This window comes from Oratosquilla oratoria, chromosome 3 (assembly GCF_046742065.1).
Source record: "Oratosquilla oratoria isolate Oo_2021 chromosome 3, ASM4674206v1, whole genome shotgun sequence".
NCBI classification, from domain to species: domain Eukaryota; kingdom Metazoa; phylum Arthropoda; class Malacostraca; order Stomatopoda; family Squillidae; genus Oratosquilla; species Oratosquilla oratoria.
Window position 1 is genome coordinate 34,872,549 of NC_134779.1, and position 26,293 is coordinate 34,898,841.

The 26,293-nt window shown below is 38.3% G+C and overlaps 2 protein-coding genes across 4 annotated transcripts in view; both read right to left on the minus strand.

Moving 5' to 3' along the window:
- Positions 1 to 723: 723 nt before the first annotated feature.
- Nca (neurocalcin homolog) lies at positions 724 to 19,675 on the minus strand. Of its 2 annotated transcripts, none has more exons than XM_076179008.1 (4): positions 19,423 to 19,675; positions 16,234 to 16,352; positions 9,451 to 9,642; positions 724 to 3,646 (listed from the first exon to the last, which is right to left on the minus strand). In XM_076179008.1, exons 1-4 carry the CDS (start codon positions 19,490 to 19,492, stop codon positions 3,452 to 3,454), a joined length of 576 nt encoding a protein of 191 aa, XP_076035123.1. In that variant the 5' UTR covers positions 19,493 to 19,675; the 3' UTR covers positions 724 to 3,451. The 2 variants fall into 2 exon arrangements, with proteins under 2 accessions (XP_076035123.1, XP_076035130.1); XM_076179015.1 differs by having other exon boundaries at positions 9,451 to 9,639; positions 19,423 to 19,674.
- A 201-nt stretch (positions 19,676 to 19,876) lies between these two features.
- Positions 19,877 to 26,293, minus strand: part of LOC143021484 (neuronal calcium sensor 2) — a 618,726-nt gene continuing 612,309 nt past the window's right edge. For both annotated transcript variants that reach the window (XM_076179028.1, XM_076179037.1), the window contains one exon: positions 19,877 to 24,541. In XM_076179028.1, coding sequence (XP_076035143.1) covers positions 24,359 to 24,541 — 183 coding nt within the window. In that variant the 3' untranslated portion in view covers positions 19,877 to 24,358. The remainder of the gene's footprint in view (positions 24,542 to 26,293) is intronic.

Here is a 26,293-nt window from a genome sequence, read left to right on the forward strand (position 1 = left end):
CCTTGCCCACCAGAGTTGGAGTGCCAGCTCACAATGCAGAAGTGCTGAATATTTTTTTCAGCCCTGGGTGTGATTGCTGAATTAGCATTCAAGAATGGTATCACTGCATCAATGAGCAGTGTCTTGGAATTAGCTCAGGACATAAAATACCACCAATTCCTAAAGAGGGTTTATGTCCTGTGCCCAAATGTCTGCACAAGTGTCAGTTGGCAAGTGGTGTACCGATTTGATAGTTTATGCAGCCAATACTAAAGGGACTTTCATGATAGCCCTATGGCCCACATTCATACAGGAATCTTTTTTTTAATCTGTCAGGAGTGGTGGCACAGAATAGATTGGGAATATAGCATGTTGAATAGATTTTTAAGCCATCATGTTTAGAGAACTAAAGGAATATGTAATTCTTACTTTAATCTAGGTACAAGAGATACTAAAATGACATTTCTAGCTGTGCCAAGTGGTCCCTCCAAATTGAACAAAATAATCTGATATTTTGCAGGACTAAATCATTAATGTGACAACCGAGTTTCAATAAGACAAGACTGGAGATTCACTCATGAATGGTGCTGATCCACTTTGAACTTTATCTAATCCAACTTTCAGTCACTTTCCTTCAATCTCACCTGTACCATTCATTTAACTCCTTAATTTCTTTTTGTGCCATACAAGGCACTAGAATTTCAATGTTCATTTCTTTAAAGTAAAGGGAAATGATAAGTTAAAGGCTGCTGTACTCTTTATTGGATACTCCGTCAGCTCACAGAAACAATACAAGTACAACAATGTGGAGGAAACAAGATGAGACATCAACTTTGGTTCTTATGCTCTACGAGCCTCGACCCCCACATAACCACACAGCATCAGCGCCGCACCAAAAAGCAAGATGAGTGGATGTCAACACCACAAGCTGTTCAAACTGAATAGCCTAAAACTATTGCACTGCCTGGAATCTTAACATTTGCCATATGGAGCAAACTGTGTGTAAAGAGTAGGTCCAGAGTTTGAATTAAGAGGGTGCAGTAGCTGGTGCTGCTGTCATACTTTGATGCACTATGATTAGGCTGGGTCTGTCTGTATTCTTAACTGTATGAGAATATTCGTTGTTGATATGAATACAAAAATTCGTATGAGTAAGTGAAGGAGGATGGTATGCTCCTAAGAAAACTTGCTGTGCTGGACAACAAAGCCCAAGGCATCCATCGAACATTCCCATACAGTCACTCCTAATATGGCCCTGGTAAAGTCAGCTGAATAACCTGGATACAGCCATTCAAACAAAGCTTTTTTACCCTTATTATTGATATAAGCGTGATTTTTGTTATCGTCCACTTTTGTGTTTGTTGGCAGTTATTCTCAGCTTCATCCAACTGTGGCTTCCAACTCAATCCCTTACATGAATTAATCCAATCTCCTCCTTAAAAGAACTAAGGTTAAAATTCTTCCATTCCCCAAGCAAGAAGGGCATGTGACTTAATACATCCATTCCTAGGTTAAATCTGTTTCATCCCACAATTAAACTGGAGAGAAGGCTAATTCTCAAAAGCCTTGCATATTGTAAATAAATAGTAGCATACAGCATAGTTAATCCTATAGGTAGTAGAACACATAACACTCATGAGAAATTATGCAGCACAGAGATATGTCAAAATGCTAAGCTTTATTAAAATAGATATCAGTTTTATGCCAGTTCATTATGCTATGAAATACTTTTTCTTTACGGGTTGTGTATGATTGTATAAGATCCACAGAGGAAATTATCATTTCAATTGTAATCATTTAATGTGTAAGTATTCATTCCCTGTGCGTACGAATAGTTTAATTTGTCATCTGTGTTGACCTCAACTGTCAAAATGGAAATAACATTGGACTGTAATTTAGTTGAAATATTTATATAAATACTGAAACGGATCACCTTTATGGAAATATCAAAGAACACAAGGTTGTTAGTAGAGTGCAAAAGAGGCATTGCAGTGTTGATCAAAGCTGAAGAGGAAAGGCATAGCATAGGAGAAATAGGAAGAAGGGAAGGGCATGGCATCCATTTGTGCACCCGTTACTTTGACATGAATGCCAAAAACTTCATTCACAATAATTACAAGTTAATGCCTACATTGAGTCAGGAAAAACCGTCATCACTCATGCAACTGTGACAAGCACATTATCTTCCTGCATGAGTCAGCCTAATTCAATCCAGTGATGCCTGTCGTCCTGCTGAAGTTGGGCATATATTTGCTAGTCTGGCAGACAGAATTTTGTTGAAAGCTGGACTGCTGGCTACTTGGTGTCGTGTCAGATGTAAAGACGCTGGCATGTCAACACTTTGGCACAACATTTTAAGGGCAAAAGTTATCTAAATCCACAAAGAAGCAGCAGGATAAACTGAAGTTTTAAATATCTGTTTTGTGAACATGGCAGTAGCAAGAAATCAGTTAAGCAGGACAAACTGTAGAAAAAAGGATTAAACAAAGAAAGTAAGAATCATGGCTTCACTTGCACTTTCATCCAAACAGCCTTTCTTGATTCAACAAGTAATTCATTCATGATAAGAATTTCAAGTTCTAGAAAGTAGAGCCGTGGCAGTCATGCACTACAAGAAAAAACGTCTAGAAAAGAAATAATGATAACTTCTTTCAAGAGAAGCAGCTGAGACAAAGATGATGTGAATAATATAAATTCAACTCTCCGCTTACTAAGTACATTTAGAATCTATGAAAACAAGGATCCCTTCTGCGCGTTTTGCCCCAAAGCTCCGTAGCGTTGGGCAGCACCACATCCGAGCTGTTTGTGCAGAGAAGCCGCAAGACACGCAAAAGGGCGGCACACTGGAGCTGTTCAGTATGAAGGTGCTGCATCCAATACACAGCCACTGTGCCTTATACCAATCACAACTGCCTTTCTACCCTCAGCCCCATAAACAATAAGCTTTAGTGATGGTTTTCTTGCCTAATTGTCCTTCCAGGGCAATGTCAGGTGCAGTTTAGCAGTACACCTGGCCATGATTTCAAAAGCACCTAGGCCAGTGTATTGAACACAGCAGTCAAATGCACATATTCTGACTGTACATACACACTATCTATATGTACATGGTGAATGTACACACACACAACTGTATGCACACAACAACTGTAAGTACTCCAGAATTGCAAGCAAACAGTAATTGTATTGCACACAAAGTACACATAGGGATTGTATGTACACACAGGATGTGCACACATGCACCACGGCCGTACACGCACTAAGCTGGAAAGTGCCCTCCAGGGGCACGGCAGCTCTTGCGTTGCCTTCACACTAAACACTGGAAATACAAACACTGGACTCGGTGAATCAGCAAAAGGAGCAATGAAGGAGAAGGAAGATGACCTTCAGGTGTGTTAACGGGAAAGAAGGCTGAGGGAACACGAGGGCAGTGGGGAGGAAAGGAGGGACTGAGGAGGTGAGGGGGTGGAGGAGGTCACTGTGAGCCAGGGTCACACTGTAGGAGACGTACAATGGAAGGGTCACTCTTAGCGCCTTCAATAAATTCCTCCAGACTAAGTTTGCCATCCTTATTCTTGTCCATTTGCCTGAAAATCTTGTCTGTTCTCTTCTCTGGTGTGCTCTCATCCTCAGGCATCTTCATGACAGAACCCACCATCTTATAGATTGCCTGCCAATATTTAAGAGAAAACAAGTGTTATTGTTAGAAAAAAAATGAGAATAAGAATAGCTGTACAAGTTTCATAAACCTCTCATCCACTTTTCTTTTTTCTAAACTTGTGCAATCCTATACTCCTAATGCATACCATCACCCAACAGACAACCATCCAAAGCCCATTTGCTGCCCTTCCCATGAATGAAGGATCCCTGTTCCCCATTACACCCGAGTCAAAGACAATGCAGCAATACACAGTGCTTCCACTTCAGGTCCTGACAGTTGGAGTTGGTTTACCTTATGCCTTTACTACATAATCCCACCTCATGTCCTCCAGATATACACAATCAATCCAAATCTCTCATGTAGCACATCAACTATCCTTGAATGAAATTGAACAAGTTAGTTACACAAGACTTTCCTTTTCCATATCCAAATTTATTGTCACTCTTGGTCTTTTTTTTTCCATATAATACATCCACCCATTCTTTCCACTTTTTTCAGACATTTTAGTTACTTTGCAGGTCAAGGATGATGATCAATTTGATTTAACAATATAAAACTCCCCCTGTCAGAAAGCTAGGGCAATACCCTTTTACAGAGGACTTTGTAGTGTGGAATTTAATGAATCATACCACAGAAGGAGTAATTGGTGAGGAACAGTGTGGATTTAGGACGGGTAGAGGTTGTGTAGATCAGATCTTTGTGGTAAGACAGATATGTGAGAAAGCTATAGGAAAGGGGAAGGATATTTTTTGGGCTTTTATGGATCTGGAAAAGGCTTATGATAGGGTAGACAGAAAGGCACTGTGGGAGGTTATGCAGATTTATGGGATAGGAGGAAAGCTTTTGGGAGCTGTCAAGAGTTTTTATGTGAGTAGTAGAGCATGTGTTAGGATTGGAAATGGAGAGAGTGAGTGGTTTGAAGTAAAGGTGGGACTTCGTCAAGGATGCGTTATGTCGCCCTGGCTGTTCAACTTATACATGGATGGGGTGGTGCGAGAGGTGAATGCTAGGGTAGTGAGTCAGGGATTGGAGATGGTTAAAGAAAATGGAGAAAAGTGGGAGGTGAGCCAGCTGTTGTTTGCGGACGACACTGCGCTTGTGGCAGGGTCAGAGGAGGGATTGAGGAAGCTGGTGGCAGAGTTTGGGAGAGTATGTGATAGAAGAAAGCTAAAGATAAATGTGGGTAAAAGTAAGGTGATGAGATGTACAAGGGGTGAAAGTGGCAGAAGACTGGAAGTGAACATTAAGGGAGAGCGACTGGAGGAAGTGGATAGTTTTAGATACTTGGGTGCAAGTGTAGCAGGAAAAGGTGGAGGTAGAATGTAGATTGAGAGAAGCGAGTAAATGCCTTGGTGGTTTAAAGAGTGTAATGAGAAATAGACATTTGGGAATGGATGCGAAGAGGAGACTGTATGAAGGAGTGATTGTGCCAACAGCACTGTATGGGGCAGAAACGTGGAACATAAGAGAAGAAGAGAGAAGGAGTTTGAATGTGTTTGAGATGAGGTGTCTGAGAAGTATGGTGGGGGTTACTAGGCTAGATAGAGTGAGAAATGAGGAGGTGAGGAGGAGAACAGGGGTGAAAAAGGATTTGGGAGAGAGGGTTGATGAAAGAATATTAGGATGGTTTGGACACATGGAAAGAATGAGTGACGAAAGACTAGTAAAAGAGGTATGGAAGGCAGATGTGGAGGGAGTGAACATGAGGGGACGTCCTAGGATGAGGTGGATGGATGGGGTGAAGGGGGCTTTGGGGAAGAGGGGAATGTCTGTTGAGGAAGGAAGGGAGAGGACGGAAGACAGAGGTGAGTGGAGAATGGTTGTATATGGATGATGTTGTGACGACATGAGGAGGAATGGGCGGGGGGGTGGGGGGTGGGGTGGTGTGTGTGAGTGGGTTTTGACGCAGCCCGAAGGGATTTCTCCCCGTCCTCTCCTTGTGTGCAGGGGGGACGGAGAGGGGGGGTCGCCGATTGGATGAAGCGGCCTTGCTGTGGATGTACTGTGTCTTGCGACACTGCTTCTGACCCAGGGCGGTGGGCAGGGTTCAGGGATGACCCGTCATCCAGGAGGTGCTCAGATGAGAGGAAGGGTGGGAGGGGTGTGGAGTGTATTTAGGGATGAAATGGGTGGGAGTGTTTTTATGCCTTTCCTTTTGTGGCTACCTCCCTTGGAAGGGGGAAAAAGCCTTGGTATATGTATGTATGTATGTACCACTGGTTCAACTTGCCAGTGGTGCTAGTCCATAATTCTGAGGTTCCTGCTACCTCTGTTGAAGACTGGTACCACAATGGCCAATTTTCAGTCCTGTAGCACCCTTCCCTCTTCCATTTTTACTTTAGATATTCACTCCATCCACTTTCACCTTCCTTTTTCAAGTCTTTCTTCCCTCAATCCTTCCATATGTCCTAACCATCCCAGTATTATTTGATCAACACCATCTGCAAGCTCTCATTGCTGTCCCACCCTCCACTTCACCTTATCCATCATTGTAACCTGTACCATACTTCTTGAACATTTCATCTCAAACATCTAATTCCTCCCTTCTTTCTGCTGCCTTTAAATTTCAAGTGTATACCCTACACAGTGTTGTGTGCACAATCATTGATTTTACTGTAATTAATTTCTTGATCTCAATCAGTTCAGCACTAAGTTCCAAACAATTTTCATTAGCCACCATGTCTGTGAACTCTCGGCACTTAACCTACCTTGTACTTTTGGTTTTCTTTTTGTCTGATTCACACTATTTCACTCTCCATTTCTTTGAGTGATGGAACCCTGCATTTCTCCCCTTTACCACTAAAACCACTTATTATACATTTCTTGATCAACTTGTCATTTGAAAAAAAACAAAACAATAATAATACATACATTCATACATACATATACCAAAGGCTTTTTTCCCCCTTATAAGGGAGGTAGTCAAAAAATAAAGGCATAAAAACCACTCTCACCCATTCCATCCCTAACATACTCCACTCCTCTCCACCCTCTTATCTTGGCACCTCCTGACGGGTCATCCCTGCATCTCGCCCACTGCCCTGGGCCAGAAGCAGTGTTGCAAGACACAGCACATCCACAGCAAGGCCGCTTCATTAAATCAGCAACCCCCCCTCTCCATCCCCTCATGCAGCAAAGGAGAAGGGGAGAAATCTCTTTGGGCTGCGTCAATTTGTTTCTCACATGTACTCCCTCACCCCTCATCCCTCACCCATTCCACCTCATGCATCACAGCATCATCCATATACAACTATTCTTCATTCACCCCTATCTTCTGTCATCTGCCATCCTTCCTCAACCAACATTCCCCTCTCTCCTAAAGCCCCTTTTACCCCATCCATCTATCTCATTGTAGGTCAACCCCTCATGTTCACTCCTTCCACATCTGCCTTCCACACCTCTTTTACTAGTGTTTCTTCACTCATTCTTTCCATGTGTCCAAACCATTCCAATACTCTTTCATCAACTCTATCTCCCAACTCCCTTTCCACCCCCATTCTCCTTCTCACCTCCTCATTTCTCACTCTATCCAGCCTAGTAACCCCTATCATACTTCTCAGGCATTTCATTTGAAACACTTTCAAACTACTCCTCTCTTATGTTCCATGTTTCTGCCCCAAACAGTGCTGTTGGCACAATCACTCCTTCATGCAATCTCCTCTTAGCATCCACTCCCAAATGTCTATCTCATTACACTTTTTAACCCCCCCAAGGCATTTACTCACTTCTCTCAATCTTGACTGCTCTTAACAGCTTTCCTCCTATCCCATATATCTGAAATACCTCCCACAGTGCCTTCCTGTCTACCCTGTCATAAGCCTTTTCCAGATCCATAAAAGCCTAAAATACATCCTTATTTTTTCCTATAGATTTCTCACATATCTGTCTTACCACAAAAATCTGATCTACGCAACCCCTTCCTGTCCTAAACCCACACTGTTCCTCACCAATTACTCCCTCTGTTCCTCTCCTAATCCTCTCAATCAAGACCCTCCCATAAGCCCTCCCTGTTCATAGAGAAATGATGACACTTTTATTATACTGCGACTGTCCCTCCATTATGCTGTCCCCCAGCCCTTGTTACTGTCCTGTACCATTTCTCTGAATATTCATTTCCCTTTTTCACCTAACCCTGTGGTGGGGGAAAAGAATGCTGCCACCAGGTCTTCCCACTTGAGTCGTACAAGGTGACAAAAAATGGGACGGGGATAGGACTAGGAATCCTGCTACCTGTAGCCCCAAAGGGGACATTCCTAAAAATAAAGTAAAGGCAAGACATATACTATCAAAAAAGATCAGAGACAGGCATCCACAACTTCACCCCACACTATTCAACACGTCATGGAAGACTGCAATATATACAATCACGCACACAAACAACACAACGTACACTCCATATAGGATTTGTGGGAAAACCCCGTTTTGGCTGTGGCATTCCTTAGGAAGATGGGATTGCTTGGACAGACAGTATAGGGAACAACAACAATAACAGAATATAATTAACAAACTACATGGCAGGCCAAAAGTACAGAGTAACACAGAACAACCTAATTTCCAGTACTAAAAGACTGTTCTGGAGTTTAGTTCCCTGAAGAAAAATACTCTCACTTATGCTATTTAACCTCTTCATAAGTTATCTCCCTCCACCAGATCCAGAATATAATGTGAAACACTCATCTATACAGATAACATGATGTTAATAGCCTAGCACATTATGTACAAAATAGTGGCTAAGAATACCCAAACTTACTTAGGCAAACAAGATCTATGCCTTAGAAATAACAGAATGGAGGCATCATCCAAATATAATCAGTAACATTGCTTACTATAGACAACCATCAATCAAAGAAACATATATACATATACCAAGGGCTTTTTCCCCTTTACAAGGGAGGTAGCCAAAGTCAAAGGCATAAATCCACTCCCACCCAAGAGAAACAAGAACTACACTAGCACACTTGCATTCAGGTCAATACCCAGTACTAAGACACTTCCAGCACAGAATAGACTTGGCTACAGAAACAAACTGCCCCAGATACTACAGTCACACAAGAGGGCACTTCACTTCACTTCTTTTAAACCCACTTCCTGTCTGCCGCCATCAACGCTCCTTGTAATCTCATCACCTTTCTTTTGTCCACATTCACTTTGATCTTTCTACTGGCTCAACTCCCACTTCCCTCCAATCTCACTCACCAATGCCAAAGCTCTCCCTATCACTCTAATGTTTAGAGTTCTCACCAATCCTTTCATATACATGTTGAATAGCCATGTCAACTTTACACAACTTTGGGTGCAGCTCCACCTTTACCTCAAATCATTCACTCTCTCCATTTCCAACTCCCACACAAGCTCTACTATTCAGTAAAAACTGTGGGGTCCAGTCTCTATGTCTTCATTGGTGAAATTTGGCTTTAATCTTTTTCTTTTTTTTTCTACTACTTTTCCATCTCGTCTGTTCCATAAATTGATGTACCTGTGTGGAGGCCTATGTTTATATCTTTTAGTGCCTTGTCTATTTCAGTTTCTTTGAAACTGAAACTGAAAATTAGAAGCAAATTTTAAACTATGATAGCCGTCTCATCTGTTCCATAAATTGATGTACTTGTGTGGAGACCTATGTTTATATCCTTTAGTGCCTTGTCTGTTTCAGTTTCTTTGAAACTGAAACTGAAAATCAGAAGCAAATTTTAAACTATGATAGCTGAAGACCAAGAGACATGACCCCATGAGTGTAGCTCTTTTCCTCTTTACCAGAGCAAGGTACATACTCATAATACTATATTCTAATATCATCCTTGTACTGTACTCACCGTAACAATTTCCAGCATCTCTTGCCGACTAATGTAGCCATTGCCATCAAGATCATACATTGAGAAAGCCCACCGTAGCTTCTGCTCCAACTTGCCTCGAGACGTGACAGACAGTGCACAGAGGAACTCTCGGAAGTCTATGGTGCCGTCTCCATTTGCATCAAAAGTTCGGAACACATGCTCAGCAAACTGCTTGGGGAAGGAAGTGATTAAGAGTTGCACATGGACGTGTCAAACCTCGTGTGATTACCTTGAAAGCTCTTCTGTAGGTATCCAACTCTATAATGATTTTACGATACTTAAAAATAATCAACCAATCAGTTCTAAGATACTCACAACAAACTAAAAATTAGTTTTAGAAGCTATCAACAGAAACTCACACACTTTTGTTAGCATCAACGAGGTTTGACTCTTCTTATGACATCCTTAGGCCTAGATTTCCAATCTTGTTCAATCACACAATTGAGACAAAAGCGATAAGTCCTTGAATTATCATCAACATCCACTTTTTATGACTTTTCGTCACTGAAAACCTGATGTCATAGAAGAACATCAACAAACAAAATATTTCCAGCATACAAATAGTGAGTACTGCAACACAGCCTCATAGGAAATGTTAATCATTTACAAGCTACTCTACTTTCATGCACATTTCTATTCCTATCAGGAAATGACATCAAATCAAACGACAAAGACAATTCAGATATGTTCCACAAGGTCACCAGTCTATATGATTATGTATTTTCTCTTACCAAGTCAAGTACCAGTTACTACCTTTGATTCTGAAGGGATTTTGATGGGTATTTTCTCAACCCTTTCACTGCAATAGGCCTACAGCCTGAACCCACCTACAAGAAAAGTCTTCAGAGACCCTTGAAACTATTCAGTGTAAAACTGTCTTGCTGTTTACTGCCCCTCCAATGCCATAGCACTTGTATAGGTTTAACTTTGGCTGATACCTAAATTTCATTAAGTGCAGAGGAAGACTTCAGCATGAACAAGGTCTCTGATGACTGATACCCTTTCCAATGGTGGGAACTGCTTCTTATATAAATAAAATTGCATCTTCATTGCCAAATAAATTTCTTCACTGAACCACAGTACTAAAGGAATGAGCAGTGGGATGAAATGTATCCCCTGTTGCAAGGCATTGGCCATTAAATAAATGTAGTTGACTCTTAGACATCTTAATAAAAGAGTTACAAAGAGTTTATCACTCCCAGCAAATGTAGCCTGGCATAGATTTGTACTTTGCACCACAAGATATGAAAGGAATCTATAGTTAAAGCATGAATGAGACTTTTTATAAAGTCTAAGTGACTAGCCTGAGCAATAAGGCAGGGTAAAAAGATGACCCTTTATCCACAGTGAACTAAAAGAAGAGGGACAGCAAATGGGTTGTTTGAGTGGGTGTAGGATGGGTAGATGTAGGGTGGATGTATGCTCTGACTTGGCCATCCCCATTTAAAAGATATATATATATATATATATATATATATATATATATATATTTTTTTTTTTTTTTTTTTTTTTTTTTTTTTTCCCCAAAGGGGGGTAATGCTGTTCAACTTTATTCTGAGTGATGACTACTTGATAAGATGGATGATGTGGAAGTACCAAGAGGTTAGTACAGGAATTTTCAACCACTTTTTGGTGGAAGCAAGGACGAGAACAATGGTATATATTCATAGGAAGATGTCAAAGAATTAATGAAGCAAAGTTACTGATCAGATACACAATCAAAACATATTTACATTAAGAGACTGGTTTTAAAGAACACTTGTGAGTGATGGAATAAAAAGAGAAAGATGCATTTGAGTTAGAGGAAAGGATATGTAAAATTTTAAGATTAATTAAAAGAATGTAAGACAAGTAAAATGCATACACTGATGTCTCAGTTATCTATATAGTAATTAACCTAGTATGTAAAACTAATTGAATTAATGCATCTCATTGGTAGAGAATAGCAGTAATAATATTTAACTCTGACATCAATCCAAAACAGTCTGTGAAGCAGAAAATATTATCTGTACTATCCCCTGTGTGAACATTAGAAAGAAGATCAAGAATAACTGAAGGATGTTTCATATGATGCTGATTAACCTACTTGCTGACTTTCACTGTAGTACTACTTCAGACTAGAACATTTCTTTCATCTTTCTCTCTGGCAATATTAGTTTACATCAATAGGAAATTACGAGTAAACTAATAGATTCTTTGAAGTTTGAAGACATATGCAGTGGTTTTGTATTAACAGTTTCGAAAATTTGTGGAAAATTTATACAAAACCATGACATGTGCCTTCTGGATTTGAAGAATCTCTTCTACTTTAAGAAGTAGATGTAGTAGTAGTAGATGTAGAAGTAGTAGTAGATGTAGAAGTAGTAGTAGATGTAGAAGTAGTAGTAGTAGATGTAGAAGTAGTAGTAGTAGTAGTAAAAGTAGTAGTAGTAGTAGTAGTAGTAGTAGTAGTAAAAGTAGTAGTAGTAGTAGTAAAAGTAGTAGTAGTAAAAGTAGTAGTAGTAGTAGTAAAAGTAGTAGTAGTAAAAGTAGTAGTAGTAGTAAAAGTAGTAGTAGTAAAAGTAGTAGTAGTAGTAAAAGTAGTAGTAGTAGTAAAAGTAGTAGTAGTAGTAAAAGTAGTAGTAGTAGTAAAAGTAGTAGTAGTAGTAAAAGTAGTAGTAGTAGTAAAAGTAGTAGTAGTAGTAAAAGTAGTAGTAGTAGTAAAAGTAGTAGTAGTAGTAGCAGTTGTAGTCAATGAGAAAGAAGACACATTCTAACCTAACCTCAAGCAACACTACAGCTAAAGCTGGTGAAGTGTTTAAATCATCACTGTAACACACACTACACATAATCAGCAGTGAAAGGGGGAAGCAGTCATGAAAATTGGAAGATCAAATGAAACAATTTTGTCTATACAGCAATTCCAACATTCCTTTATCAATATGCTCAAACATAAAACTAGAAAAATCCCATCCCTAAGCCATCTACTTTCAATAGATGACATTAAATCCCTGGTACTTTATAACATAACATATAGATGACCAGTGCCATACATTACACTTAAGATGCAGAATCCATCAAGATACTACAAATTGTGTCTTGAACAACATCAACACAGTATGACGCATACAAAGAAAGCTAAAAACTAAATTCTGTTATCACTAGCAAGAGAATGAGCTGCTTTAAGAGCTGTACTCATTCTTTTTATCATGCAAGTCACACAATACTTTTAAAAAAATGTAGTATATATATATTTATATCATATGGTACCAGAAGAGATTACATTAGCATAATGAAAAATTAATATTACAAACTTGGAATGTAAAACTATATACACAAGCGAGTTCATAAGGTAAAACAAGAATATGATGAATACTAATTTCAAAACACTACCAACTTCTAGATTACGTCATTCACTTTTGGACCCATATCCCAAGGAAAATAAGTAAAGCCTTTACAACTAAACAGCTACTCTGCTCATGTCAAATCTGCAAAGCAACATATACATTTATTTATTCCCCCTTTTTTCCTTTGCACATGGTGTGAATATTGTGTGGTAGATAACAGCTGAAATTCTAGACAGACTAGCGGAAAAAAATAAACTATTAATAATCTTAATATCCAATTACCTTAACACCAAAATTTTCATAAATCCTATTTCTGTACATTTTAACTGAAGATACGATTCAATAATAGCTTCATCCAGTCTAGAATTTTTTATGCATTCTAATACCTGCTCCTGCAATCAAACTTTATAATTTGACTTATACCGACTCATCTTTCACAATATCATTATTCGTCACTTCTTGTGCCCCTTTACAGAACCCCTGAAGCATAACTAGAAAGGAGGTGAGAGTCTTAAGACAGACTCAAGATCTCTTAATTAAGATCCTGGGACTAAGTGCAAGCTGCCCACTGGATGTGATAGCAATCAGTTGCCTTTGATAATTCAATTGTTACCTTGAGTTTCACTAACAGGTAAACCCACAGCCCCACAGTGGCTGGCAACAGTCCTCAGGTCCTCCCACATATCTCTCTGGGAAGAAATTTTAGAAGTCTGTATTGTATTAGCAGGGGACTGTTTCTGGTTGGAAGTGGTCGGAGAGGGGGAGCAGTCACTGATTAATTATCAGCTCTCCATATGTGAAAAGGTGTAGAAATACTGTTGAAGTTAATAGAGAGAGATCTTGGGCTTAGTCTGGAGAACAAGTGTCAGCCCCTCAAGGCTGCACCTCTTGATAGAGGTGAGGGGATTGACAGATTTTTAAAATGGTCAGCTTCGCTGTCCATCTTGCAGGACTGCCACATGCAGGTACCCACCACTAGTCAGTGGAAATGTGCAATAGAATTAACTCAAGTGAACTAAGTTGCTGATAGAAAGGCAATATATGATATGTGCTACTTAGCAACTGAACTCAACCAAATATCTGCCAGTTATGTTGCTAACTGTACTTAACACAATAATCAGGTTTTTTTTTAATCTAATGCAGAACATATCAAAATTAAGTTAATATTTCTCCTGTTATTTTGAGCATCTGTAACATGTATTTCATATACATACAAATATAATTTTGATATTTTGTTTTGTATGTACAGTATGTACATTTTACATACTCTTTTGTATGTGTTTACAAACTAATAAGTGAATAATGTTATTTTACAGCCAATCATTACCACTGAGCTTATGGTTCATTTTGGGGTGCTTCTAATAAACAAAGACCTACAGCAGCCTAGGCTGCATCACTAACCACATAAGTCATGGGTTAGCAATGAATGCAGATATACTAATACTTGAAAGAAGAGTTGAATATTTTTTTAATGTAGAATACCCAATAACCAAAACCCTACTGAGGGGTATTTTAGTTTTTCCTAGATAATCCTAGCCAAATATACAGATGTGTGTTATATGCCAGTGAATGTTTTATGGTGAGAAATATAGTATTATATGGATGGACAGAGTGAGCAATGTGGAGGTGAGGCAGAGAACAAGAGTGGAAAGTACTGTTGGATAGGATGAATCAAAAGATGCCAGGATAGTTTTGGCATATCGAAAAGGAGTGAGTTTGGAAAACCGTAATGGAATGAGTGAACTTGAGAGGAAGATCAAAAACAAGGAGGATGGATAAGATGAAGTGGGCAATGAATTCTAGAGGAATGTCTGTTGAGCAAGGAAGAGGATGTGAAAGATAGGAGTGAACAGAGAGAAGTTGTAAATAATTGAAGAAAAGACAGCCCCAAGGGATAATCTTCTTGCCTGTTCCAATAATTCTTTTAAAGTGAATGAGGGAGGGGATAGATTGAACATGATCTTGCTGTGCCTCACTGCATTGCTTTTCACCAAAGCAGTATGGCAAAGGATGGATTTAGAAGGCTATGGGATGGGTGCAGGGTAGATGCATACCCTTATAATGGGAAAAGTGCCTTTTGGTGTGTCTGTAAATATGTATATATGTATTTATGTAATCTTGAGCATAGCTATCTACTCTTAACTCTCAGAAACCTTAAAATCCACTAATCGCATACCTAATCAGTTATGTACCCAAGTGTTTAGTTGATGAAGGAACATGGCTGATTAGTATTTACTGACAGTTATGACTAAACTAGTACATCTAAATGAATATCAGCAAAGCTTTAAATAGTGTCCAACAAATCTTCATTCTTCACTACAGCTACTGTCAAGAGGATAACCAAAATCTCTAACTCCAGGAGGATGCCATGTTCATTGTTTTCTTTATCATAAAGCAGATCCAACTTTATATCTGCATGGAATAATGACCAAGCCATTGACGACTGAAAATGAGGTTTATCCTCGTAACTTTTTACATACAATTAAGAATGAGCTAAAAAAAAAAAATTATACTGTATACACCTAATTCTACAGTCTACGTCAGTACTCATCAAACCAAGTTGAGAAAAGGTGATGATTAAATACATGACCTGTCCCACTTGTCCTGGACCATTTATGCAATCAAATCAAAGTTACTGTAGCTGAGAAAAGAAACAGAAAAAAATATGTATGGTATATAATCACAGTTGCTGTGTTTATAAAGTTCATTGATAACTGAAACAATAATGCCGTTAAAATATTGCTTGCGAACTTCTTAGTCACATCCCTCCCTTTTCTTGCCAACATCTTTGTACAATCAGACCATAAAATTCTTCTCCCCTAATATGACTGATTTACTATTACTCTATTTTTTCAAGTTTGGAAGCACATAGCCTCATGATAACTTCATATACAATTGTTTGTCTGCTCATTTTACTGTTTAACATTATTGGGGTTGTAGCGATTAATGGTCTGATTGCTTCACATTTAAAATTCAGACAAATTCTCCAAGAATGCTCTCATGTAAGCACAACTTCTCTACTTGTCTTGTACTATAAACTGTTCTACAAATCTAAGCTATTTCAGGCAAAGATCTGTGCATGGCAAGACAGACATTAACATTGAATTCAGACATATAAGACATTCTGTAATCTAGTTTAAGGCTGTATGTACTGTACATATTTGTAGCTGTTCCTTGTACTCTCCATTATTTTTTCCCCAAAAGAAAAGTTATGTTTAAGTAGATGTAGATGGAGTGACTGGTCTGATTCTCTTGTGATCAAAAGTTAAAAGTGTCTGAAAATTGTCTGACTGAACAAGACAATTTTTTTTTTCACTATCATTTTATAAAACTGATCAGTGTACAATGCTGTACCTTACATTCTTTTCTTCCTTATCAATCAACACAAAATACAGACATACTTTAAGGAACACGACACAAAAAGCAAGATACATACTTTTGATGCATCACCATAAGGAAAGAAGTTGCCATATATTTTCTTGAATTCTTCTACAGAAAGGTGACCTGTCGGACAGTCCTTCAGAAAACCTTTGTACCATTCTTGGATTTCAGAATCTGAAAAAGTAAAATATATGAAAAATATATGGCACTCAAAGGAAAACAGTCGCAGAAGAATAAGAATAAGAAGAAGAATATGAATAAGAATATGAATAAGAATATGAATAAGAATAAGAATAAGACGAATAAGAATAAGACGAATAAGAATAAGACGAATAAGAATAAGACGAATAAGAAGAAGACGAATAAGAAGAAGACGAATAAGAAGAAGACGAATAAGAAGAAGACGAATAAGAAGAAGACGAATAAGAAGAAGACGAATAAGAAGAAGACGAATAAGAAGAAGACGAATAAGAAGAAGACGAATAAGAATAAGACGAATAAGAAGAAGACGAATAAGAAGAAGACGAAGACGAAGACGAAGAAGAAGAAGAAGAAAAGAAGAAGAAGAATATATATTCATATAAAAAAAAGTCCTTTACCTCAGGTAACCTATTACTATTTATTCAATACTCCGTGTACAGTGATGTCCTTCAGAGATATTAATCTGCTTAATGACACATTTCATTCACCTTAACTGAAGGAGCTAGATTGGCACACTTTCACTAAAGCTTTAAATTAGTTTATGGTTTTAGATTTGGCTATGTCTTCTTTTTGGATATTCCAGGAGTTCATACATCTTTACTGGAAACTATTCTTTGACATCTTTCAAATTATTCCCATGAACTTCTGTTGTCTTCCAAACCCAAACCGAGAGATCTTATCTGTCAGTTTTATCCAGTGTACGAGAAGTATGTATCTGAATACAGGGATTTTTTTTTTTATATTCATACATACACCTATCTATTACCAAGTGCTTACCAGGGAGGTAGCCAAAGTCAAAAGACATATACCCATCCTGATTTGTTTCACCACCCTTTCCTTCCTTTCATCTTAGCTCCTCATGGATGATGGGTCATCCCTGTATCCCACTCCCTGGCAATGCAGCAAGACACAGCACATACACAGCAAAGCCTCTTCACTTGATCAGCGACACCCCTCTCCATCCCCTCACACAGAAAAATAGCAGACAGGGAGAAATCTTTTTGATCTGCATCTAAATATTCACACATAACCACTCACTATTTCCCCCACATCCCCTTCCCCCTCCGTTCCCTCAATCATAGTATCATCTACACACAGCCATTCTCCACTCACCCCTATCTCCTGCCTACTCCCTTCCTTGCTCAACAGACTTTTCCCTCTTGCTCAAAGCCCCTTTCACCCCATCCATCCATCTCATCCTTGGTCATCCCCTCAAGTTCATTCCATCCATCTCTGCCTTCCACACCTCTTTTACTAATCTTTCTTCACTCATTCTTTCCATGTATCCAAACCATCCCAATACTCTCTCATCAGCCCTATCTGCCTTCTCCTTTTCTACCCCCACTCTCCTCCTCACCTCATTTTTCACTCTATCTAACCTTGTAACTCCTACTATACTTCTTAGACATTTCATCTCAAACCCAAGATAATTTGGATTCAGACAGGGAAGATCATGTACCACAAATTTAATCTGTTTTTACTCGAGACTAATAGATATAATACAAGAAAGGGATGGATGGGCTGATTGTGCTTTCCTAGACTTACAGAAAGCCTTCAACAAAGTACCACACAAAAAATTATTAAGGGAAAAAAAATGGAAAACATAGGAGGGATACAAGGCAACCTACTAAACTGGATGGAAGATTTCCTGAATGGTAGAAAAATGAGAGTAGTACTCAGAGAAAAGTATTCAGGTTGGAAGGAGGTGATTAGTGGAGTCCTGCAAGGATCTGTATTGGCTCCAATAATGTTTGCTATTTAAATGAATGACATGGATGATGATGTGGAATGTACATGAGCTTCTTTCCAGACGATGGTAAATTGTTGAGGAAAGTGAAAACTGAAACGGACCACAAATCACTAGAGACCTCAACAAGGCTTGGAAAAGGAGGCAGAAGTGGGAAGTGGACTTCAATATTAAGAAATGTAGTATAATGGAGTTCAGAAAAAGTAAAAAAAGAATATCAGGACAATATACATTTGGAACTAAAGAGGTAAAGAAAGTGGGACTTGAAAAAGACCTGGGAGTAATTATCTCAAACGACATGTCCTCTGATAAACAAATAAACAAAATTGTCAGAGAATCCTACAACTTACCAAGATCAATAAAAGTGGTGTCTCCCTATTTGGATGAAGAAACGATTAGAAAAATATTAGTCACATTAACAAGGCCTAGACTGGAGTATGATGCAACATTATGGTCACCCAGTACCAAAAAGAATATAAAGAAAATTGAAAGAATACAGAGAGCAACCACGAAAATGGCCCCAGCACTTTCAAACTTATCATATGAAGAGAGACTGACTAAATTGAAATTACTGACTTTGGAACAAAGAAGAGAGAGAGGCGACCTACTGACCATATATAGAATCATGAAAGGCATGGAAATACTTGACAGAGAAGACTTATTAAATTGGGACAAGATAAACACAAGAGGACACAGAAAGATACTCAAAAAGGATAGTTATAGAAGAGATCTGAAGAAAAGCAGTTTTCCACACTTGGAACAAACTGGAGGAAACAACAGTGTGTGCAAAAAACATACACAAATTTAAGAGCAAACTAGACACTGCGAGATACAAAGGCGGGACACCATGAGCATAGCTCCCCTTCCCATAAGATGCACCTAGGTAAATAAATACATTTAAAGTTCTCCTCTCTGCCCCATACAGTGCTGTTGGCACAATCACCCCTACATATAATCTCTTCTTTGTATCCATTCCCAGATATCTATTTCTCATGACACTTTTTAATCCCTGAATACAGGATGATATACCCTGAATACAAGTACAAAAAATGACTATAATGATTCAGTTTAACCCTGCAAATTCCCCTTTCAGGAGGAGAGGACGGTGGTTCTTACAGAGGACTTCATAGTGTGTATTTTAATGAACCATGCCCTTGGTCCAACTTGCTGGTGACAGGGTTTGAACTGCCAACACCTCAACCTCCACTATAAGTAGTGGTGCTCTAACTCACTCGCCCAATGAGCATCCAACAAAAAATATGTACATAAAATGTACTAGCATGCGGACAAACTCACCTGTGAATTCAGTATTTGCCTTTAGGTCTTCCAAGACTTCTGGCTTGAGTTTGCTATTCTGTTTGCCCATTGTTGTGTTTAGTATGCACGGGAATACACACCAATATCTCCCCTAACTACAGCTACACGCAATGCTGTTCAGAGAATGCTGAAGCCACCTTGGTCAGGAACCTTTCTTCCTTCTTAGTCTTGATGGTCCTCTGGATGAAGCGTCAGCTTGTGAACCTGCACAAATAAGTAGACATTAGACATACCGAAGCTGTGCCAACTTCATGCATTACAAAGAACATCAAAACAAAATCTGGAAGTAATATGTAGACTATATTATATTATAAAAATCCACTTAAATATTATTCATCAGTAATACCTACATCGCCATCAATTCCTTTGATCAAGAAAGTGTATTTGCCATAAGTTGGTTTAAAATATACTATGAAAGTGAAACATAGAGGTATAAAGATGAATTACTTTTATTCTGGAAAAAACACCATTCATATATGAAATCCATGTTTCAGCAAGGCTCAGGTAATAGAGCCAATTTCTTTCTGTTTCAGTCACAAAAATGTAGCAAAACTGATCAATTTTCTAGTACTTGGTAGCGCCACAGAAGAATGTAGGCCTTGCTTCAACATTGGTAATTCATGTGCAGAGACTGAAGATATCATCCATACTACCAGACTCTCCTCTGTCCCTCCAGGCTCTTGTAATTAAAAAGGCTTGGTTCTCTAGAACAAAACTGAAACCGAGTGCTCATTTATGATTCTCTGTCCTAGTAGAGATAGGAATTCCATTTTGTGTGTTGATATTGTTTCTCTCATTTGCTTGAATATGTATATGCGAGTTTGAGTAAATTAGAGTATTATGTAATGTGGGTGAATTTGCATGCACATGCACTATGGCTGTATACAGTATACATTTCTTTAGGCACACATGTCTGTGTATGAATATATATGTAAAGGAGTATTCAAATAATTGTGCATTATGGGAGAAAAATTATGTCCCATCTTTGTTTTTCCACATCATCCTATCTCACCTTTAAGTTTATGCCACATGTTCACCATCTCTTATTAAGTCGATCTATAAATCAATTGCCCTCTTTGGAAATCCATACCATCTCACACCCTTCCTGTTCCTCTTCTTTCTTTAAGCTTAAGCTTAAATCCCTACCCACTTCCTAAAACAACTTAATATGAGGTTTCTTTCCTTTGTACATTTTTACAGTTATTTCATATTTTCCCCACACTCTTACATTAATCAATCAAGTTTTGTTACTCTACTAAATGTATGCTTTTCTGCCCAAATATCTATCTTGTTACAGTGCTATCCTCAATATATTATGTGAATGTAGTTCTTACATGGATTCTTATACGTGTCTGGATCCTACATAGTTTTCTTTATCTCTTCCTGATTACTGTACATGAAAATTTGTCTTGCATTAGCCTATCAGGCATATGCCGTCTTTGCAAATCACTCTGTGATAATCAATTTACAGCTGGTAAATAATATCTGAGATGATGTTTCAATTCTGGTGAATTATCAGTGAATGCCTCCACATCCTTTCCTTTTATAATATCTTCATCTACAGTATACATTCCATTAGGTATCTTTTCATTTGCTCCCATCTCCATAACAAATCATTCTTAACACAAAACAAGAGCCCTCTTTAGTTCCATTCATAAGACCTGTCAATGTTACTTTGCTGGGCCACTAAGTTTTTTATTTCCTTCATATGTATCTATGTATGAGTGTGTGCATGCATGTGTGTGTAAGCACATGAAGATGCGTATGTTGAACTGAATATCTCGCATGCACTTATGTGAAGGCTTACTGAAGGGACACAGTCGAGTTCTAGTACAAATAACAGCAAAATGGGTTCTATTGCCTTTACAAAAGACTACCATTCATTCTCGTCAACTGTACAAGCTTTAGAAGGCAGATCATAGCTAATCCAGAGTTGCAAGTCTCGCACACACCTGCTGGCAACAACCTGTCTCACCAGCTACTAACGACTTGTTAGAGCTGGTGGACCTGATATTTTTTTTCAGAGCTATCAGTACAGACTTGGCAAAACTGTCAGGATCAGTTTGCTAGAATAGACAAGATCAGCTTGTTGGAGGATTAACTTGTCAGATATGTCAGGAATGACTTGTCACAGATATCAAGGTTAACTGACATCCAATTTTTAATGACCAGTCATATCTGACTTGGGCTACTTGGTTGTGTTGTGCTATCCCAGCCCTTTCAGTCTAGCCTGGAAAACCTACTACAGTACCAACTACAGTACCTACTACAGTATAAAGGTTAACAACTTTTCTTTACTTTAGTCTTGTGAACATTCACTTGGTACATTTATCAAAAGTTAAACCTCCATTCATGCTAAAACGAGATTTTTAAAACACTTAAATATATTCATAACAAATTTACCTGATGAGAAAACAAATGTATGGCTTTGAGCTCAGATTTGCAAATATTGTAGAAAATATTTTGTGACAAAGCTTCTGTGCAAAAAGCATTCAACATATGTCAAGAGAAAATATAATATACCTCCTGATGCTTATGATAATATTCACATTCTTTTACATGATCTGTTAAACAAAACTAAACCTCCATTCACATAGAATCTGATGAAAATCTTGAACTATATCATGTGTAATAGCAGATGCATTATTTACAATTGATGTGCAGATTGTCAATCAGAAATACTGCACTGTTTCAAGTCTAACAAAGAATCTCGAATATAAACTATATCATCTACTTGGCCAAAATCATATCAAATCCATTTGCAATGATGCTGTCCTTAGATCCACATCTCTTTGCACATAACTACTTTGCAATGGGTAAAAACTAAAGTGGAATTCACAGAGATGAGAAATATAAAAAACAGGAATGATCAGAATCTCTATGTATGAACCCATGAACCCAGAAGTTACATATTGAAAGTGGGACACTGCTCGCCACACCACTGGCTCATCAGCAAAGGAATGGTGGTGCAGCAATAGAAATGTTCTGAGCTGATAACCCTATGGTAGTATCTACAGAAAATGGGCTGCTAAAATATCAGTGCAGGAGGACTACATGGTATAGAGTGGCAGCTTCTGAACTGCTCGGGATTCAAGTCTCACTCAAGAAAGCATGGGAAACAACAAAATAAATCAGTCTTTAATCACTCACAAAACTATCAGTATTCATGACAGTTACCAGGTTTAAAAGATAAAAACATTTCAAAGAAGCAGAGTCCTTAACATGGGAATGTAATCTGTATCTCAAGAGCTAAAAGCTTCTAAACAACTTACTTAAGAAAAATTGCATTATAACACTTCATAGCACTGGTTTTTTTTTTGCAGCTTTCTTTGCCTCAGCACCGTCTCCCTGGTGCTTTATTCCGTTATCCTGCCTTATTTACTGTCAATTAACAGCCATTCAAAGAAGTGTCACACATTTCTTTTTTCAACTTTCAGCTAGGGACTGTGGACACCAAGGTACAATAAGATGTAACCAAGAACAAGTGATGACCTGGGATGGATAAGGTGCAATGAGGGGTGTGTGGGGGGGGTGTGGAGGGGTCGTGCAACAGGAATGTACCACATAGTTGCACCTCTGGTTTTAAAGGTGTTATTTTTTTTATTTTTTTGTTTTTTATTTTTTTAATTCCCTATGATATGTTTCGTTCTTGGTCCTAGCACATAAACATTACTCCAGGACAGCTGTTTACATCAAAAAGTGCCTCCAACTTGGGAAAACAGTGACTAACTCCCACAAGAATTCTCCGACATACGACTGGTCTACTGATGTAAATGCATCACTAATGATAAGTGCCAGTTAGCCGAGTTTCTTGTAAGTCATGGAGGAATATTCTGGCACTATGGCCTTTGCTGAAGGGATTGGAAAGATCGACTTTAACATCAAATTTGAGGAGGGAGACCAGTGAGGGTGTAGCAAGAACGAGAAACTGAATAGATATGAGCAACTCATTGGGTATGCTTAGGAACAGTGTGATGATTTCATTTTTCTGTCACACAGGAGTGTAAGCTTAAAATTAACAAATATTTTCATTACCGTTTCTTTTTCATATAGAACATATTCTTGGAAATAAATGAGTGAATAACTGCAGGATGAGGCATACAAAATTTGGACTAGATACTCTGGGATTCTATCACTGATGTAAGTTATGTAATAAAGGCTGTAGATGCAAGCTATACCAAAGTGGGCTGTCCTAATATTTACATCTGTAACATTAACTGTCTATATGGAGTATTACATAAACAGCACATTTGTGTTTTCATCTAAAGGAAAGACTTGAAAGAGGATACACCTACGATGGCAGAAGCAATATGAGGTTACCAGCTTTATCGTTGTGAAATCTTCCCTTCCAGATTGTGCGGTAAGTGGGAACAAGAACGCATTTGCGCAATCTTGAATCTACCCTTATTATCATTCTAAGTCTTAATCAAACTAAAGGTCAATTTTATGCAAGTCAAGAATTGTGCTTAAGTGTAACATATGATGAACAATTAGAAAGTTCTATCATTAATAACTCTATAGAATTGTCATACTTGAAACACACTTAGAAGTTCCCACTCTTCTCAACCCAGAAGCTATGGGTTCTATTCCCATGTCTTTTTTTTAGAAAGCCGTGCCTCCTGAGCTGCACTTTATTTATTTTTATTTTTTCCATTTATGACAATTACTATAGATGCAGCTATATTGTACATATTCTGAATGTGGTACATTTGTTCCTGCTTTGCTGTTACTGTACTTGTTGCTATTACCAATGTTGAATTCACACATTCCTTGTGGTTACTTAGGAGTCATCCGCATTTCCTCTTGGATATAACTCCTATCCACCATAAGCCTATCTACACTCTTCTTAGGCTAAAAAGCTTAACCAAGCCCTAATAGCAAGCACAAAATCATCAATAATTGCCAGGAGCAGTCATTAAGCACCAGGCGTAAGCATCTTGGACAGTTCTTCATCTTGCAGGCAACCCTTAAGGAATTCTTCTTGAGTCAGGTTTCCGTCATTGTTCTCATCCATTTTTGAAAAGATGGCCTTAGCTCGTTCTTCTGCACTGTCAGCTGGTCGGTTAGCAGTGTTTGTGCCAAGCATGTCATAGATGGCCTGAAAAATAAGTAGAGTTTTTAATATTACACCAAACAATGAATGTACGTTAACATTTTGCATATAATCCTGAATCCTTTACCATCCCAAAGGCTGTATACAGTATAGTAAAACACTAAAACTATAAGAGTAACATACACCATACTTCTATGTTAAAGGATATGTCATTATTTGTAGGTATGAACACTTCATTAATCACATTTTCAGTTATAAAGCCATTCCCTAGACAACAACACAGTATTTCTTCCATGAGTGACTTTTGGGCTTCCTGATGGCTTTTGCCAATTAACTGGAAGCCATCGGTCTCCTACAAGAGTGACATGGGGCTGTGACTGACTGAATGATTTGGTTATGAAAAGTTATAAATAATGGGATCATGTGAAGAATTGTCACCCCAGAATGCCCACATGAAGAATCAGCACCCCACAAGATCCCACCTGAAGAATTGTCACCCCAGTACCCCGAATATCAACAGTGGAATAGAGATTAGGTTATGTTAGGTTAGGTTGAATGAGGGTTATGCTTACTGTCATCAACTTGTACAACCAAAGAATATACCCAGGATGGCCCACATAAAGAATCATCACACTAAAGTCTGGGGTGACAATTCTTCATGTGATCCAAATAATGTAATGGTTATACCATACACAGAGCAAGATACAAACAAAAATGTGAGGAAGAATTTGTATGATAGTGTCTTGTAGCATTTAAAGTGCCTCATTATATGGTGTATAATCTTTACAAGTTTCTAACATGTATGAAGGCTGCTAAATATTTTAAAGTGTTATAGAAGTTTAATATAGCTAATGCAAGTGCACTGCAGGAAGGGGTAAAGATGTCAGCAGGATAGCTGCTGAAAGCCATCACTAACAACAAACTCTAAACTCAAAAACTTCTGGCAACAGAAGCACATAACCAAGTTGTTGTTGTTGTTGCTGTTTTTCCTTGGTCTCATTTCCACAGCAAATGCATTGAGCAAGCAGTCCCTCTGCATTTCATGCACCAGCACTGATTTCTTTATCTGCTTTGTTAGACTGCAGGATATTAAGCTAGTAGTGGTTATGTGGAAGGAATGGTAGTATACAGTAAAGGAGCAACGCTCATGGAATCTTGTCTCATACTCTCCAATTTTTTATACCTAGCTTTAAATTCATGTAAGCCTATGGTTCTCATTTGTTCTATATCCATCCAATGCGTAGGGAAAATTATGTTTCTCAATATTCCTCAATTTGTTCACATGACCTTGTAATGCCCTTCCCTTCCATTCCAAACCAAGATCTCTCTATCAGTTTTGTCAATCCCATTTAATGACCAGTAGGCTACACGGAGACCACATTACTTTTTTTTTTCTTTTTTTATGACAGTACATCCAATGCTTCTGTTCTCTCCTTTTATGGTTTATCTGTAATGCTGGGAATCAATTTGGTTCCTGCTCTTTGTATTCTCTAAATCTTGTTTATATTCTTCAATTTGCACAGAGACCTCGCTACCAAAGCCATTTGTCCATGTTTGTTTGCTTCCCTCCCTATTATTTCTTTTCATTTCCTTTATGTACAAGATGTTGTTAATCTTAAAGAGAACAGATGTAAACAAATTATAGGTAGTAAAGAACAAAGTAAATAATGATATGGGTTTAATCATTCATCAACGTCATTTCATGAATCTGGCTAATCTGTTCTGATCAGGTAATGAATAGCAATTATTATGCTGATGTGGTCAAAATTACCTCAAATGTTCAATTGCATCCCCCTT

Bases quoted from the DNA above. Each gene is read 5' to 3' on its own strand.
- Nca (XM_076179008.1), bottom strand. From the start codon at position 19,492: ATGGGCAAACAGAATAGCAAACTCAAGCCAGAAGTCTTGGAAGACCTA. The intron at 16,353-19,422 runs GTGAGTTTGTCC...TTACTTTTTCAG, and splicing joins GGCAAATACTGAATTCACAG to ATTCTGAAATCCAAGAATGG. The intron at 9,643-16,233 runs GTATGTATCTTG...TCCTTCCCCAAG, and splicing joins CTTATGGTGATGCATCAAAA to CAGTTTGCTGAGCATGTGTT.